The 14,068-nt window shown below is 48.5% G+C and overlaps 1 protein-coding gene across 1 annotated transcript in view; it reads right to left on the reverse strand.

Moving 5' to 3' along the window:
* LOC124662115 overlaps positions 1–14,068 on the reverse strand; it is a 30,845-nt gene that overhangs the window by 5,078 nt on the left and 11,699 nt on the right. The window contains exons 2-4 of the mRNA XM_047199999.1: positions 3,073–3,321; positions 713–813; positions 80–567 (exon numbers count right to left, since the gene is read on the reverse strand). Coding sequence (XP_047055955.1) covers positions 80–567; positions 713–813; positions 3,073–3,321 — 838 coding nt within the window. The remainder of the gene's footprint in view (positions 1–79; positions 568–712; positions 814–3,072; positions 3,322–14,068) is intronic.

Here is a 14,068-nt window from a genome sequence, read left to right on the forward strand (position 1 = left end):
TAGAACACATAATGTTTAAGAACAGGACGATAGAAATCTAAAAAAATCACGTGTTAAGACCGGTGAGGGGATGACTTACTCGGGAAATACAGGCAGGAGGAGGTTGTACTTCTTATGGTTCGCTAGAAAGAAGCCTTTGAGGTACTCAGACGCCACTTTCCGGTCACCGGCGCTGGCCAAGTGGACGGCACGCATGTAGAAGGGGTCGGCTATCGCGATGCCCGGGGTCTTGTCTCTAATGATCCGCATCGCCTTACTGATCGAGTATAGGCGAACGAAGGTGTAGTGCAGCGGATAACTGTTCAACATGGCGAAGATGTCATCATACCGCAAGAAGATCTTCTGGGCGAAGCCGCTATCGACAAAGCCATGGCCCGAGGGCACCTTGGCCACATACACCGAGTATCCATTATCTTTCTCCTTGAGACGCCGCTCCTCCATATGCCAAACACCGTCCACCAGAGATCGCATAGGACCGGGTGCAGCATCGTACAATCTTTTAATTAGCATCGGCTCACCCGACACATGCACCCTCGACTCCATATCCTTGGGCACTGGTGGCCCGTCCTGAGCACGGATCGGTGCCGGCCGGGCTGGCGGACTTGTCGTCCTTCTTCTTTCTTTTCCGTCCCTTCGGCTTCGTATGTATTGGGACTGCATTCTCCTCTTCGCAAGCCTTCTTCAGTATGTTAGGACTGATAACACTTCTCACCTTGGCTATCGGCTGAGTCTCGGTGAAGTCGGCAGCTGGAGGCGTCTCCTGAAAATAGAATAGGCGCCTCTTGTTGCAATAGGTTTTCCCCTCGGCGGCAGCTTGAGAGGGTTAGCCAATGAGATCATAGTCCATCGCAAAATTGATGTTGCAGTCAAGGTTGGAAAACGTGCTGTCCTCGTCCGGACCATCGTGAGGATCCTGTGCCATATGCATGTTCTCATCGGCTGATGGTGGCACCGTTGTGGTGGTCTTGCCATGGCTTGGCGCCGGCACGTCTTGGGGTGCTGTCTGTGGGGTGGTGTCCCTCTCCCACCCACGAATCTGGCTCTTTGGCCAAACCATGGACCAATTGAAGCATTGGTGGAGGGTAAGGACCTCATCTTCATCGGCACCATGGGGTTGAAAGGGAGGTACCACGTCGTCGTAGCCACTAAGCACCCGAACCAGTTGAATCCTATACACGTCGGGTTCCATTGGTACACCGTGTAACTGGCGGTTGCTCGGTTGAACGATTTTGGCCTTGGCAACATCGATCAACTCGCCGTTCACAAAATGCAGGAGAGTGCATGGGACGTCGGTGGCGGCACCCTGTGGAAAACATGTAGGGAGTTAGGGATGGCTAGCTAGTCAAAGGCAAGGATATGGAAGTCATCGGAGACGAGGGTTGGTTACCGTGATGGCGTCCAGCTCGGCTAAGGTCGCGGCACCGCCGGCAGCGGGCGTGCCACTGATGGAGTGGCCACTTGTTGGCGCGGTGCCGGGCGGCGTATTATCCGCAGCGACGGGTGCATTGAGCTGAAGTAATGGCGCCGCGGGAGACACCAAGGTTGGCGTCGCGGGAGCCACCAAGGTTGGCGCCGCCGGAGCCACCAATGTTGGCGCCGCCGGAGCCACCAAGGTTTGCGCCGCCGGAGACACCATTGTTGTCGCCTGCGGACTCACCGATGGCTCCACGTTGTGTGAGTTGCTGCTCGTGAAACTGGGAATCGGGGGAGGCCCCTTTTTTTCCTCCCCTATACCACGCGTCCAGACCAGCAACCAAGGTAGGGATGATAGAGCTAAGCGTGTTGCCCACTTGGTCCTCCACTTGCTGTTGGGTCTCCATGATATGTTGCACTTGTTGTCGCACTTGCTCCTTGACCAATGTCGGGATCTGCGCAACTTGTTCCTTGAGATGTGCGACCTCCTTCTCATCGATGGTGGCCTTTTTCTCCTTTTTCCCCGACTTGTAGTAATCCGACCATTTCATAGAGCATCCTTCGCCGACCACACGACCAGCCGACGTCGGCTTACTCAATGGATCCCTCTTCTTGTGGGCATTCAACGCCTTATTTAAAGGGTTGTCCCAAGGGGCACACTGCGAAGAGCTCGTGGACCCCGCGCCGCTACTGATTTCAGCTTCCTTTTCGCCTTCCTTATTAGCAGCTTCCTCCTTATCCTACAGGAGGAACATGCATGAACCACTTAGTAATTTGGATTCATCAATTCGAATGCAACCATAAAGGAGCTAATTAAGTGGGTGCACTCCTTACCAGAAGAGCCTCAAACTCCTTCACCTCCGGATTGGTGGTGAGCTCCTTTGTTTTTGGGTCAACATGGTACCGGGCCAGGAGGAACTGCCTGGTTTGCTTGTTTTGTATTGTGAGAAGAGGGGTTGGAGGCCGTTCTTCACACGCTCCTTATCCTGGGCGTCCCATTTCGGTTGCGCCGCCCTAAACCCGCCAGACCAAGTTTGTGGGTGCCTAAGTTTTGTTTCCACATGTCCTTCCCCCACTGACTAGAATCCGACGTTGACTCGCTCTCGCACTTGATCTTGAAATCAGCGTAGACTTTCTCGATTTGACTCCTTGATCTTCTCGTAACTCTCGCCCTTCTGAATCATTTTCTTCACTCGGTTCCACCAACTAGCGAGGGCGGTGCTCATCTTCGTGAGGGCGGCATTGTGCACTTTGTTCCGCATGAGACATTTTTCTGAGCAGTCCACCGGGAACTCGTATCGTTCGTGCAGCTTCGTGAAGAGGAGACATAGCATAGACATATTCATATTCATTGTCAAAATTATAGAGAGCATTCCTATGAACTCCTTTTGTGAAGTCAAAATTATAGAGAGCATTCCTATGAACTCCAATGAACTACAAAGAACTACATTTGCTCTCAGCAGAAGGAGAACCACCTTTTGTGAAATCAAAATTCCTCGTTTGGTTTGCATAAGGTGCATAGACTAGTTTACTATCCAACAGAATGTCATTTGAAACTATCACTTCAAGCATCTTGACAACACAGGTGCACATTTATCGGATCATCAGAATGTCATTTGCACTAGATGCTAGCCTTTGAGCGGTTTGAGCGGGATTCACCTGCGAGATTGGGGTTGGAGCAGGCCGTCGAGCGGTGTCGGCGTGGTTCGGTGCGTGGCGGGGGCGGCCGGTGATCTTGGAGCAGACGAGGAAGGCAGCGAGGAGGAACCTGCTCCGCGGCGACGAGGTCGCAGAAGAGGAGGTCGCAGACGAGGAAGGCGGCGAGGAGGTCGCAGACGAGGACGCCGACTAGGTCGCAGACGAGGTCGCCGACGTGCTGCTCCTGCTCCGCAGCGAGCTTGAGAGGATCTGCGTGGGGGAGAGAACGTGAGGCGGCCGGGTGGGGATCGAGGTGAATCGAGGGGGAGGCGGCCGGGCGGGGAAGTGAATTGAGGGGTACCTGCGCGAGCCGCCGGGGTCTGGTCGCTCGCGTCGCTCGGGGGAGGGGCGGCCGCCGGCGTCGGAGAGGGGGTGCCGGTGGATCGAGATTGTACTGGGGAAGAATGGGGAATGGAGGATGTGGTCGGGACGGCCGGGGGATTTTTGGCTAAGTCCCAAACACCCTTAGCAATAGCGCACCTCTAGTGGTGCGCCACTATGAGGCTTAGCAATAGCGCACCTCTAGGGGTGCGCCACTACCACTTTATGTCTAGGTCAAAAGAAAAACGCGTGGGGATTTGACATATTCCGATTAGTACCGCACTGGCTCTATCCCTGGTTGGTTTGTGCCAAACCCTGCAGGCCAGGTTCGAACCCTGGCGGCCCCAATTTTTTCCTTTTCTTTTTAAATTGATTTAACACTATAATAAACATCCAAAATAGCACAATACACCAAAATAAAAGGCATAAATAATTATAATTATGTAGAATATTTAAAATACTATAGAATCTAGAAAATATCCAAAAATATAAATTATATGTCTATTTTGATCGGTACAATGTGTAGATTAACAATATGACATCCATTATTCATACAAGAAAATGATACATAATTATCTTTTCACAATCTTCTTGCCCTTCTTTCTCGCGGTTGAATAATTTAGCCCCGGAACTCCTAGACTTCTTCTCTTGAATTGATGGCCTTTAGGTAGGGTGATCCTGCTTCTTCTTGTTGTGTATGGTTCTTCATCATCGTCTTCGTCATCTTCCATCTTCGGATCGCCGTACTGGTCAAAGTCTAGCTCATTGGCGGCTCCATCCATTCCGATGATGCTCCTTTTGCCTCTCCTCACGACAATACGGCTGGGCTTTTGCGGGTCGGTAATGAAGAAGCATTGGTCCACTTGGGAAGCTAGTACCCATGGCTCATATTTCGCGGTGACCTTTGCGCCCGCTGTCTTGGATTTGGCTTTGGGTATAACCATGGTGGTGAAATGTCGGTCTTCTTTTACGATGTTCTTGGCCCACCTGACACGGAACATCGGCACATTCTCTCCGGCGTAGCTCAGCTCCCAGATCTCCTCGATCTTTCCGTAGTATCTCTGCTTGATGTCACCGGTGTAGGACTCCATCGTTACCCCGGAGTTCTGATAATCGCTCTTCATGTCTTTTTCCTCGGTGTAGAATATGTAGCCGTTGATATTGTACGCCTGAAATTTCATGAGGTTGTGTTCGGCGCCCTATGACAAGGCGAAGATGAGTTTTTCTTCCGCAGAAGAATCCTCGTCTATAGGGTACGTCAGCATCTTGTCCTTGAACCACCGCGTGAAGGTTGAGTTGTGCTCTTTGATTATATCTCCGTCCGTCCTCTGTTGGCCCTGATCATTGTATGTCGTGGCGATGAAGGTTTTGTGCTCTACCACCCAAGGATCGACCACGTCTATGTGTTGTAGCGCGACTAGGTTTTCTCTTTCAAAGTCGGCGATTCGACCCTTGAAGTCGGCATGCATTTCGCGGCTACCCTCGCGGTGACCCCATCCAGCGAGCTTCCCGAGGTGCTTGTTTACGGGCAGACCGACGGGATTCTCGATTTCTAGATAACTCATGCAGAAGGAGATGCACTCTTCGGTCAGAAAGCCCTTGGCTATGCTTCCGTCTGGACGTGACCTATTGCGAACGTACCCTTTGATGACACCATTCATCCTTTCGAACGGCATCATGCTGTGCGAGAACGTCGGCCCCGATTGGATGATATCCTCCACGATATGTACCAGCAGATGCACCATAACGTCGAAGAATGCGGGCAGGAAGTACATCTCAAGCTCGCACAGTATCACCACGATCTCTTCCTATAGCCTTCTAAGTTGCCTCACGCCAACAGACTTCTGAGAGATGACATCAAAAAAGTTGCATAGGCCAAAAAGCGTTTCACGAACGTGCGCGTCCATGATCCCACGGATTGCAACCGGAAGTATCTGCATCATCAGCACGTAACAGTCGTGAGACTTCATCCCGGTGAACCTCTGCTTCTCTTTGTCTAGGTACCTGCTTATCTTCCCCGCGTAACCGTAAGGAAGTTTTACTCCTAGGAGACGAGTCGAAAACTCGCTCGATCTCCTTCGACTTACGGTGAAGCACGCCGGGGGGGGGGGTCAGTAATATTCGATCTTTTTGGCCTTTTTGCCCTTGCGACGACTTTGCGTGTCATTGATACGTCTCCGACGTATCGATAATTTCTTATGTTCCATGACACATTATTGATGATACCTACATGTTTTATGCATACTTTATGTCATATTTATGCATTTTCCGGCACTAACCTATTAACGAGATGCCGAAGAGCCGCTTGTTGTTTTCTGCTGTTTTTGGTTTCAGAAATCCTAGTAAGGAAATATTCTCGGAATTGGACGAAATCAACGCCCAGGGGCCTATTTTCACACAAAGCTTCCAGAAGACCGAAGGAGTCACGAAGTGGGGCCACGAGGTGGCCACACACCAGGGCGGCGCGGCCCAAGCCTTGGCCGCGCCGGCCTGTCGTGTGGGGCCCTCGTGTGGCCCCCTGACCTATCTCCTCCGCCTACTTATAGCCTTCGTCGCGAAACCCCCGATGCACCGAGAGCCACGATACGGAAAACCTTCCGGAGACGCCGCCGCCAATCCCATCTCGGGGGATTCAGAGATCGCCTCCGGCACCCGCCGGAGAGGGGAATCATCTCCCGGAGGACTCTTCACCGCCATGGTCGCCTCCGGAGTGATGAGTGAGTAGTTCACCCCTGGACTATGGGTCCATAGCAGTAGCTAGATGGTCGTCTTCTCCTAATTGTGCTTCATTGTCGGGTCTTGTGAGCTGCCTAACATGATCAAGATCATCTATCTGTAATGCTATATGTTGTGTTTGTTGGGATCCGATGGATAGAGAATACTATGTTATGTTGATTATCAATTTATATCTATGTGTTGTTTATGATCTTGCATGCTCTCCGTTGTTAGTAGAGGCTCGGCCAAGTTTTTGCTAGTAACTCCAAGAGGGAGTATTTATGCTCGATAGTGGGTTCATGCCTCCATTAAATGCAGGACGATGACGAGAAAGTTCTAAGGTTGTGGATGTGCTTGTTGCCACTAGGGATAAAACATCGATGCTATGTCCGAGGATGTAGTTGTTGATTACATTACGCACCATACTTAATGCAATTGTCTCGTTGCTTGCAACTTAATACTGGAAGGGGTTCGGATGATAACCTGAAGGTGGACTTTTTAGGCATAGATGCATGCTGGATAGCGGTCTATGTACTTTGTCGTAATGCCCAATTAAATCTCACTATACTCATCATATCATGTATGTGCATGGTCATGCCCTCTCTACACTACAAGAAAAGTTCTGATAGGCAACGTCCCAAAATCGTCCGCTAAGGGGTGTTTTTCGTCGCCTATGGGCCTAACCCGACGATATGGGTTCTGTTGTCGAAACTGCGTCAGGCAAAGTCCTACCTTTTCCGGTCCGTCGCGCTTGGGTGCCCTTCCGCCACGGAAAATCGGACCGTTGCAGAAGTGTTTCCGGGAGCCCGTTGACTGCTGACTTAATGCAAACTGACACGTGGCAAACGCCGTTAGCCGCGGCTAACGGCGTTAACCGCTGAAACCCCGTGGTAGATGGTAGGCCCACACGAGGCCTGCCACGTCTTATGCGGGCCGGCCCATTAAGTTTGCGGGCCGAGCCAGCTGACTTAGTTTGACCGGTCAACTATATAGCTGGGCTGGTCCATTAGTTACGTGGGCCGGGCCTAACCTCTAAGGTTGACTAGTCAAAACATTAATGGGCCGGCCCACTAAGCATGTGGGCCGGGCCGAATGCACTCATTTGACCGGTCAACAGGCAAAAGGGCCGGCCCACAAAACATGTGGGACCCACTTTCATGTTATCGGGCCGACCTATTTACCAAGTGGGGTCCACCTTAAAGCAAGTGGGCCAGCCCAAGAAGTTATTGGGCCGGCCCAATTAGCACGTGGGTCCCACTTTCCTGCTAATCGGGCCAGCCCATTTAGTGCGTGGGGTCCACATTAGATCAAATGGGCCGGCCCACCAAGCCAGTGGGCCGGGCCAAAAGGCTTGGTGGGCCGGGCCAAAAGCACAGGTGGATCCCACTTTCCTGTTAATGGGCCAGCCCATTTAGTATGTGGGGTCCACCATATAGCAAGTGGGCCGGCCCAACAAGATAGTGGGTCGGGCCAAAAACACAGGTGGGTCCCACTTTCCAGTTAAAGGGCCGGCCCATTTAGTATGTGGGGTCCACCATATAGCAAGTAGGCCGGCCCAACAAGCTAGTGTGCTGGGCCAAAAGCACAGGTGGGTCCCACTTTCCAGTTAAAGGGCCGGCCCATTTAGTATGTGGGGTCCACCATATAGCAAGTGGGCCGGCCCAACACGCTAGTGGGCCGGGCCAAAAACGCAGGTGGGTCCCACTTTCCTCTTAAAGGGCCGGCCCATTTAGTATGTGGGGTCCGTCATGTAGCAAGTGGGCCGGCCCAACAAGACAGTGGGCCGGGCCAAAAGCACAGGTGGGTCCCACTTTCCTGTTAACGGGCCGGCCCAATAAGTAAGTGAGCCGGCCCAAAATGAAAGTGGGTCCCACACTACTGTTAATGGGCCGGCCCAATCTGTTATAGGGCCCTGGTTGTTTGACTAGTCAACTTGCATTAAATTACGTGAGCCTAAAATCTGATATCAATGATACACACAATTACATACACAAATAAAATAACTAGGAAAATTACAAGGCAATTAATGTGCCCAAATAAAAAAAATTACATAGAATCATTGAGGACTTCTATTAGCATCATCAATAACATGTTGACATTTGGCAATCGCCTTGATTGAATCTTGTGTACTCTTGGTCAACATATCAGCTACAGACCTTAAATCAGCAATACCATGTCTTTTATAAAGTACGGCCTTGAGATGTTCACTCTGTTTGATGAAAAGAATGGTCTAGGTTGACGGCTATGAGAGGATGCATCGGAACAAAGATCGGAACTTTTTGTGGGCCTCTCTTCTAATGAAGATTGCTTCATCGAACTGCATTCGATAATAATGCAAAAAGAGTTAAACGATGAACTATGCAAACATGTATTAAGCATTGTCGATATGAGATAGTCACAAGTACTAAGCGCGGACTTACATTATATCGTTGCATAGGCTCACGCCGGAACCTTTTTTGCGCTCTATCTTCTACTAAGGACTTCTTCATTACAACCGCATTCTAGTAATATTGCAAACATAGTTACAACAGTGAACTATTCAAACATTTATTATGCAATGTAGATATAAGATAATAACAAGTTGCATAAATAAGACAATGTATGGAACTTGTACTAAGCGCAGACTTACATCATAATGTTGCACAGGGTCGCTTTGGCGACTATCTTCTAATGATGATCGCTTCACTAAAACTGCATTCGGTAATATTGCAAAAATAGTTACAACAATTAACTATTCAAACATGTATTACGCAATTTAGAGATCGGATAACGAGCATGTAGCGAGAACATACCGGCTCGCTGCGAGTCCTTCTCTTGCGTGCACTAGTCGTGGTCGACATGCTCGTCATTTTAGGTTCGGCCATCAAGTGAAATGCTAATCCTCCTGCTCCATTGTCCTTAATCCGTGTTTAGATATCACATTTAAGACCAAGTCACTTGGTTTCAAATAACAAAAAACTTGAGACTGCCAAATGAATAAGCCAATATTTACCGGATATCGATTAAAACCAACTAGATGTTGCTTTGCATGAGATACGAATTTCGGACATTCAGATTTAGAGTAGGGTAATGCCAAGGTTTTCCACATAAAGTAAGCGGCATTAAGAATGACCAAATGTCGAGTTCAAATCACCTTCGCGAGTTGCTCCAAGACAAGCATATCAAATAGGCGGAAACATAGTAAAGCATGGATGGCATTGCTATGGCAGGGTTCCAAGTGTTTATCTCTTGCATAAGGAACAATGCATATAGGTTATAGATAATAACGGAAGTAAGCTGCCAAAGTTACCAACCAAGAACTCAGATTCCAACCTTCCCTAGCGTCCCCGCTGTTAATGTTGGATATTCTAATAAGTGGTTCGCATGATCAATCCCTAGGAAAAATAACATTGACAAGTTAGTCTACGATAATACAAAGACCGGACATGCACGCAGCAATAACTATACAAGCCGTGCGACAGGAGCATTCATGGAAAAAAATAGCTATAAGCTAAAGACGAGGTATAAGAGCAAGCAGATTGGAAATGCACATAGCATGATTATAAAAGCAGTAAAAGAATAGCAGACACGAGAAAACAGCTAGCGGCTAGCGGTGAGCTAATGACGTGGTATAAGAACAACCAGATTGGAAATGCCCATAGCATGACTATAAAAGGAATAGCATGCAGTACAAAAATAGTTGGCAGCAAATGAATGGGTCCCCTATAAATATGTGGATGCACACGAGTGTCAGTAGAATGAACATGATGGTAGCGACCGGATAATGCTTTGGTACTCGTACAATATTTAAACGAACTTCATGCGAAGTAACACATCAAGAAATTTAATGGCATATGAGATCCGCAAATAACTACACAAAACATGGCTAAAGAAACACCGCGATCTAACGGGCCAGCGTACTAACCAAGCTGCGGCGGGGTGGACGGGGGCGGCAACTTGCATTCCGGCGGCGGCGAACGCGGGAGACGATGAGTCGACCCTGTTTCGGTAGAAGCGGGCGTTAGTGAAGCGGATCTGGTTGGCCGGCAAGGGATTCGGTGAAGTTGATACAGCCCGCCGCACCGAGGTAGTCGGTGGAATAGATCGGCTTCGTGGAGGGGGGCGGTGAAGTAGACACGGTTCCGTTGGAGAGGATCCGGTGCGTCGACAGGAAAGGCGTTGATTGCTACGCTGTGGATGAGGTCGGCGGTGAAGCAGATCCGTCGGTGGCAAGGTCGGCGGTGAAGCAGATCCGTCGGTGGCGAGGTCGGCGGTGAAGCAGATCCGTCGGTGGCGAGGGCGGCGGTGAAGCAGATCCGTCGGTGGCGAGGGCGGCGGGGGAGCGGATCCGGTGGGTGGACAGCCAACACGATCAAGGCTACGCTGTGGAGGAGTATGCCGGCGGCGAAGCAGATCTTGTACTGTAGAGAGTCAGAGCTTTGGCCTGTGAGAGTATTTTTGAGCTAATGGGGCGAATTTTTGGTGGGTGGGTGTGGGCCTGTGGGGAGGGTTCGGGATCTAGGCAAGATATTTCATTGTTACCGAATGAGCCCTCCATGGTTGGTGGGTTGTAGCTTCCGGACCAGGGTTAAAAGGGTAAAACTGGTCACGGGATTTTCGAATGGATGCGGCGGGATGATTTGGCGCGCGACCGAAATTTTCAGTTTCAAGCTACGAGCAGAACGACAAAAATAATGTTCTTCCCCATGGAGCTCTCATTTCTTCCTCTTCTCTTTCTCTCTCGAGTCTCTCCCACTCACCTGGCTCCTCTCCCCCTTCTCTCCGGTAGCCTCGCCGGCCGGAGACGAGGCCGACTTCTCTCTGTATATCGTACACCCTCCGAACTAAATTAATTGATTCAACTTTCCTTAGACGTGTATGTATCTCGAGTAAAAACATGTGTGGATACATCCATATTTAGATAAGCAAAGTTGAGTCGGTTAATTTGGATCCGAGGGAGTTCATGTTGTTGTAAGCTTAGATCCGAGTGTTTCCCATGAGTAGAATGGCGCAATGGAGTCGGGGATCTCGTCATCGGCTTCAGATCTGGCCTACGGTGAATCTGGCGGATCTTGCCGGCCAAACCCCGATCTGGTGCCATCAAGGTGATGGCGCTAATGGTTAGGCTTGCTTTGGTCAGTGCTTCAGATCTAGTCAATGGGGAAGTCAAGCTGCTAACGTTCACAAGCTCGGGGCATACGACGGCGTCATCCGTCTTGCCCGTGAACATCTTGGCCTTTCAGCGGCCCTTCTCAGAGCCAATGTGCCGTTGCTGAGGCCCTTCTTCTCCTTCGTCCTGGCGACTACCGACGACACCGTCCCAAGTGGTGCGTCCCCGGCGACGGAGTTGCTGGAAAGGATGCGGAGCCAGAGATCTGATGTGCGGTCCGGAAGGACTCGATTGATTTTCTTCTATATGTTTTGGGGTCCTTTTTGTAAAGTTGTAGGTCCTATTAGTTATTGTCTAGTTCTCTTGGACCTCTATGTAATTTTTTGGACTAGTTTCCATTTGCACCGATAAACTTGAATTTTGACAAGTTCACGGGAAAAAAATTCCTTTGCACATATGGCCTATCATGTATGAACATTCTTGAGTTTTAAACTATATGTAATGGCCAGCACTTGCGCAAGGGGCTCGTCTAGTGCGCACTAGTTTCCATTAGCACCGATAAATTTGAATCTTGACAAGTTCTTCGAAGAAAAAATTGATTCAAATATAGCCTATCATGTATGAACGTTATTTGGATTCAAACTATACATAGATGGCCAACGCGTGTAAGAGGGGGTCCTCTAATGTGCACTAGTTTCCATTAGCACTGATAAATTTGAATCTTTACAAGTTCTCGAAAAAAATTTGCTTCACACATATGCCCTATCATGTATGAACATTATTGGGATTCATATTATATATAGATGGCCAACACTTGTGCAAGGGGTCCTCTAATTCTTGGGGATTTCAATCTATCTATCTCTCTCGATCTATCGTTGGTGGCCAGAACAACACACATATGCATGCACTTTATGCGCAAAGGCGCGGGTGCCTCTAATAATTCATGTGTGTGCATATATTTGAACATATTCTTGGGGATTTCAATCTCTATCTCTCGATCTATATATCGTTGGTGGACAAGAAACACACATATATATATACGCATGCACTTTATGCGCAAAGGCGCGGGTGCCTCTAATAATGTGAGTGTGCACTCGATCGATGATCCCTAAACCTTAAACCCTAAAACCCTAATCCCTAATTATACCCTAAACATACACCCTAAACACCCTAAACACTAAACCCTAGACCCTAAACCCTAAACACTACTCCATATACCCTAAACCCTAAACACTAGACCCTAAACCCTAAACCCCAACCCTTGACCCTGAACCCTAAACCCTAAACCATAAACCCTAAATATATTTCAATCTCTCTCTAGATCTATATATCTTTGGTGGCCAAGAAACTTACTTATATATATATACGCATGCACTTTATGCGCAAAGGCGTGGGTGCCTCTAATAATTAATGTGTGTGTGCACTCGATCGATGATCCCTAAACCTTAAACCCTAAAACCCTAATCCCTAATTATACCCTAACCGTACACCCTAAACACCCTAAACACTAAACCCTAAACCCTAGACCTTAAACCCTAAACCCTAAACACTAAACCCTAAACCCTAACCCTAGACCCTAAACCCTAAACACGTACTAAACCCTAAACCCTAGACCCTAAACCCTAATTAACCCTAACCCTAACCCTAAAACCCTAGCTAGCTAACCCTAAAACCTAAACCCTAATTAAACACTACATATATATATAGGCCAACGACACTTAATTGCGCATCAAGCAGGCGACCAAATAAGTAGCGCTGATAAATTAATTAACTTGAATCTTGACAAGTTCTCTCGAATGAAAACACATTTGATTAAGTTGCCTCATAATATATATACAATTAGTGTGCATGCGCGCATGGCATACCATGGACATATCATTCGTGCATATATATATCTCAATATATATCCGAACATATTCTTGGGGATATATATATATATATTTCAATCTCTCTCTCGATCTATATATATCGTTGGTGGCCAAGACACACACTTATTATATATATACGCATGCACTTTATGCGCAAAGGTGCGGGTGCCTCTAATAATGTGTCTGTGCACTAGCTCGATCGATGATCCCTAAACCTTAAACCCTAAAACCCTAATCCATGATCCCTAATTATACCTTAAATGTACACCCTAAACACCCTAAACACTAAACCCAAAACCCTAGACCCTAAACCCTAAACCCCAAACCCCAAACCCCAAACCCTAAACCCTAAACCCTAAACCCTAAACCCTAATTAATTAACCTTAACCCTAACCATACCCCTAAAACCCTAGCTAGCTAATCCTAAATCCTAAACCCTAATTAAACCCTACATATATATAGGCCAACGACACTAAATTGCGCATCAAGCAGGCGACCAACTAATTAGCGCTGCTAAATTAATTAACTTGAATCTTGACAAGTTCTCTCGAATGAAAACACATTTGATTAAGTTGCCTCATAATATATATACAATTAGTGTGCATGCGCGCATGGCATACCTTGTGTAGGATAACGTTGCATAGAAAACAAAAAATTTCCTACCGCGAACACGCAATCCAAGCCAAGATGCAATCTAGAAGACGGTAGCAACGAGGGGTTTATCGAGTCTCACCCTTGAAGAGATTCCAAAGCCTACAAGAGTAGGCTCTTGTTGCTGCGGTAGACGTTCACTTGCCGCTTGCAAAAGCGCGTAGAAGATCTTGATCACGATCGCTTCGGCGCCACGAACGGGCAGCACCTCCGTACTCGGTCACACGTTCGGTTGTTGATGAAGACGACGTCCACCTCCCCGTTCCAGCGGGCAGCGGAAGTAGTAGCTCCTCTTGAATCCGACGGCACGACG

The sequence above is a fragment of the Lolium rigidum genome, chromosome 6, assembly GCF_022539505.1.
Source record: "Lolium rigidum isolate FL_2022 chromosome 6, APGP_CSIRO_Lrig_0.1, whole genome shotgun sequence".
NCBI classification, from domain to species: domain Eukaryota; kingdom Viridiplantae; phylum Streptophyta; class Magnoliopsida; order Poales; family Poaceae; genus Lolium; species Lolium rigidum.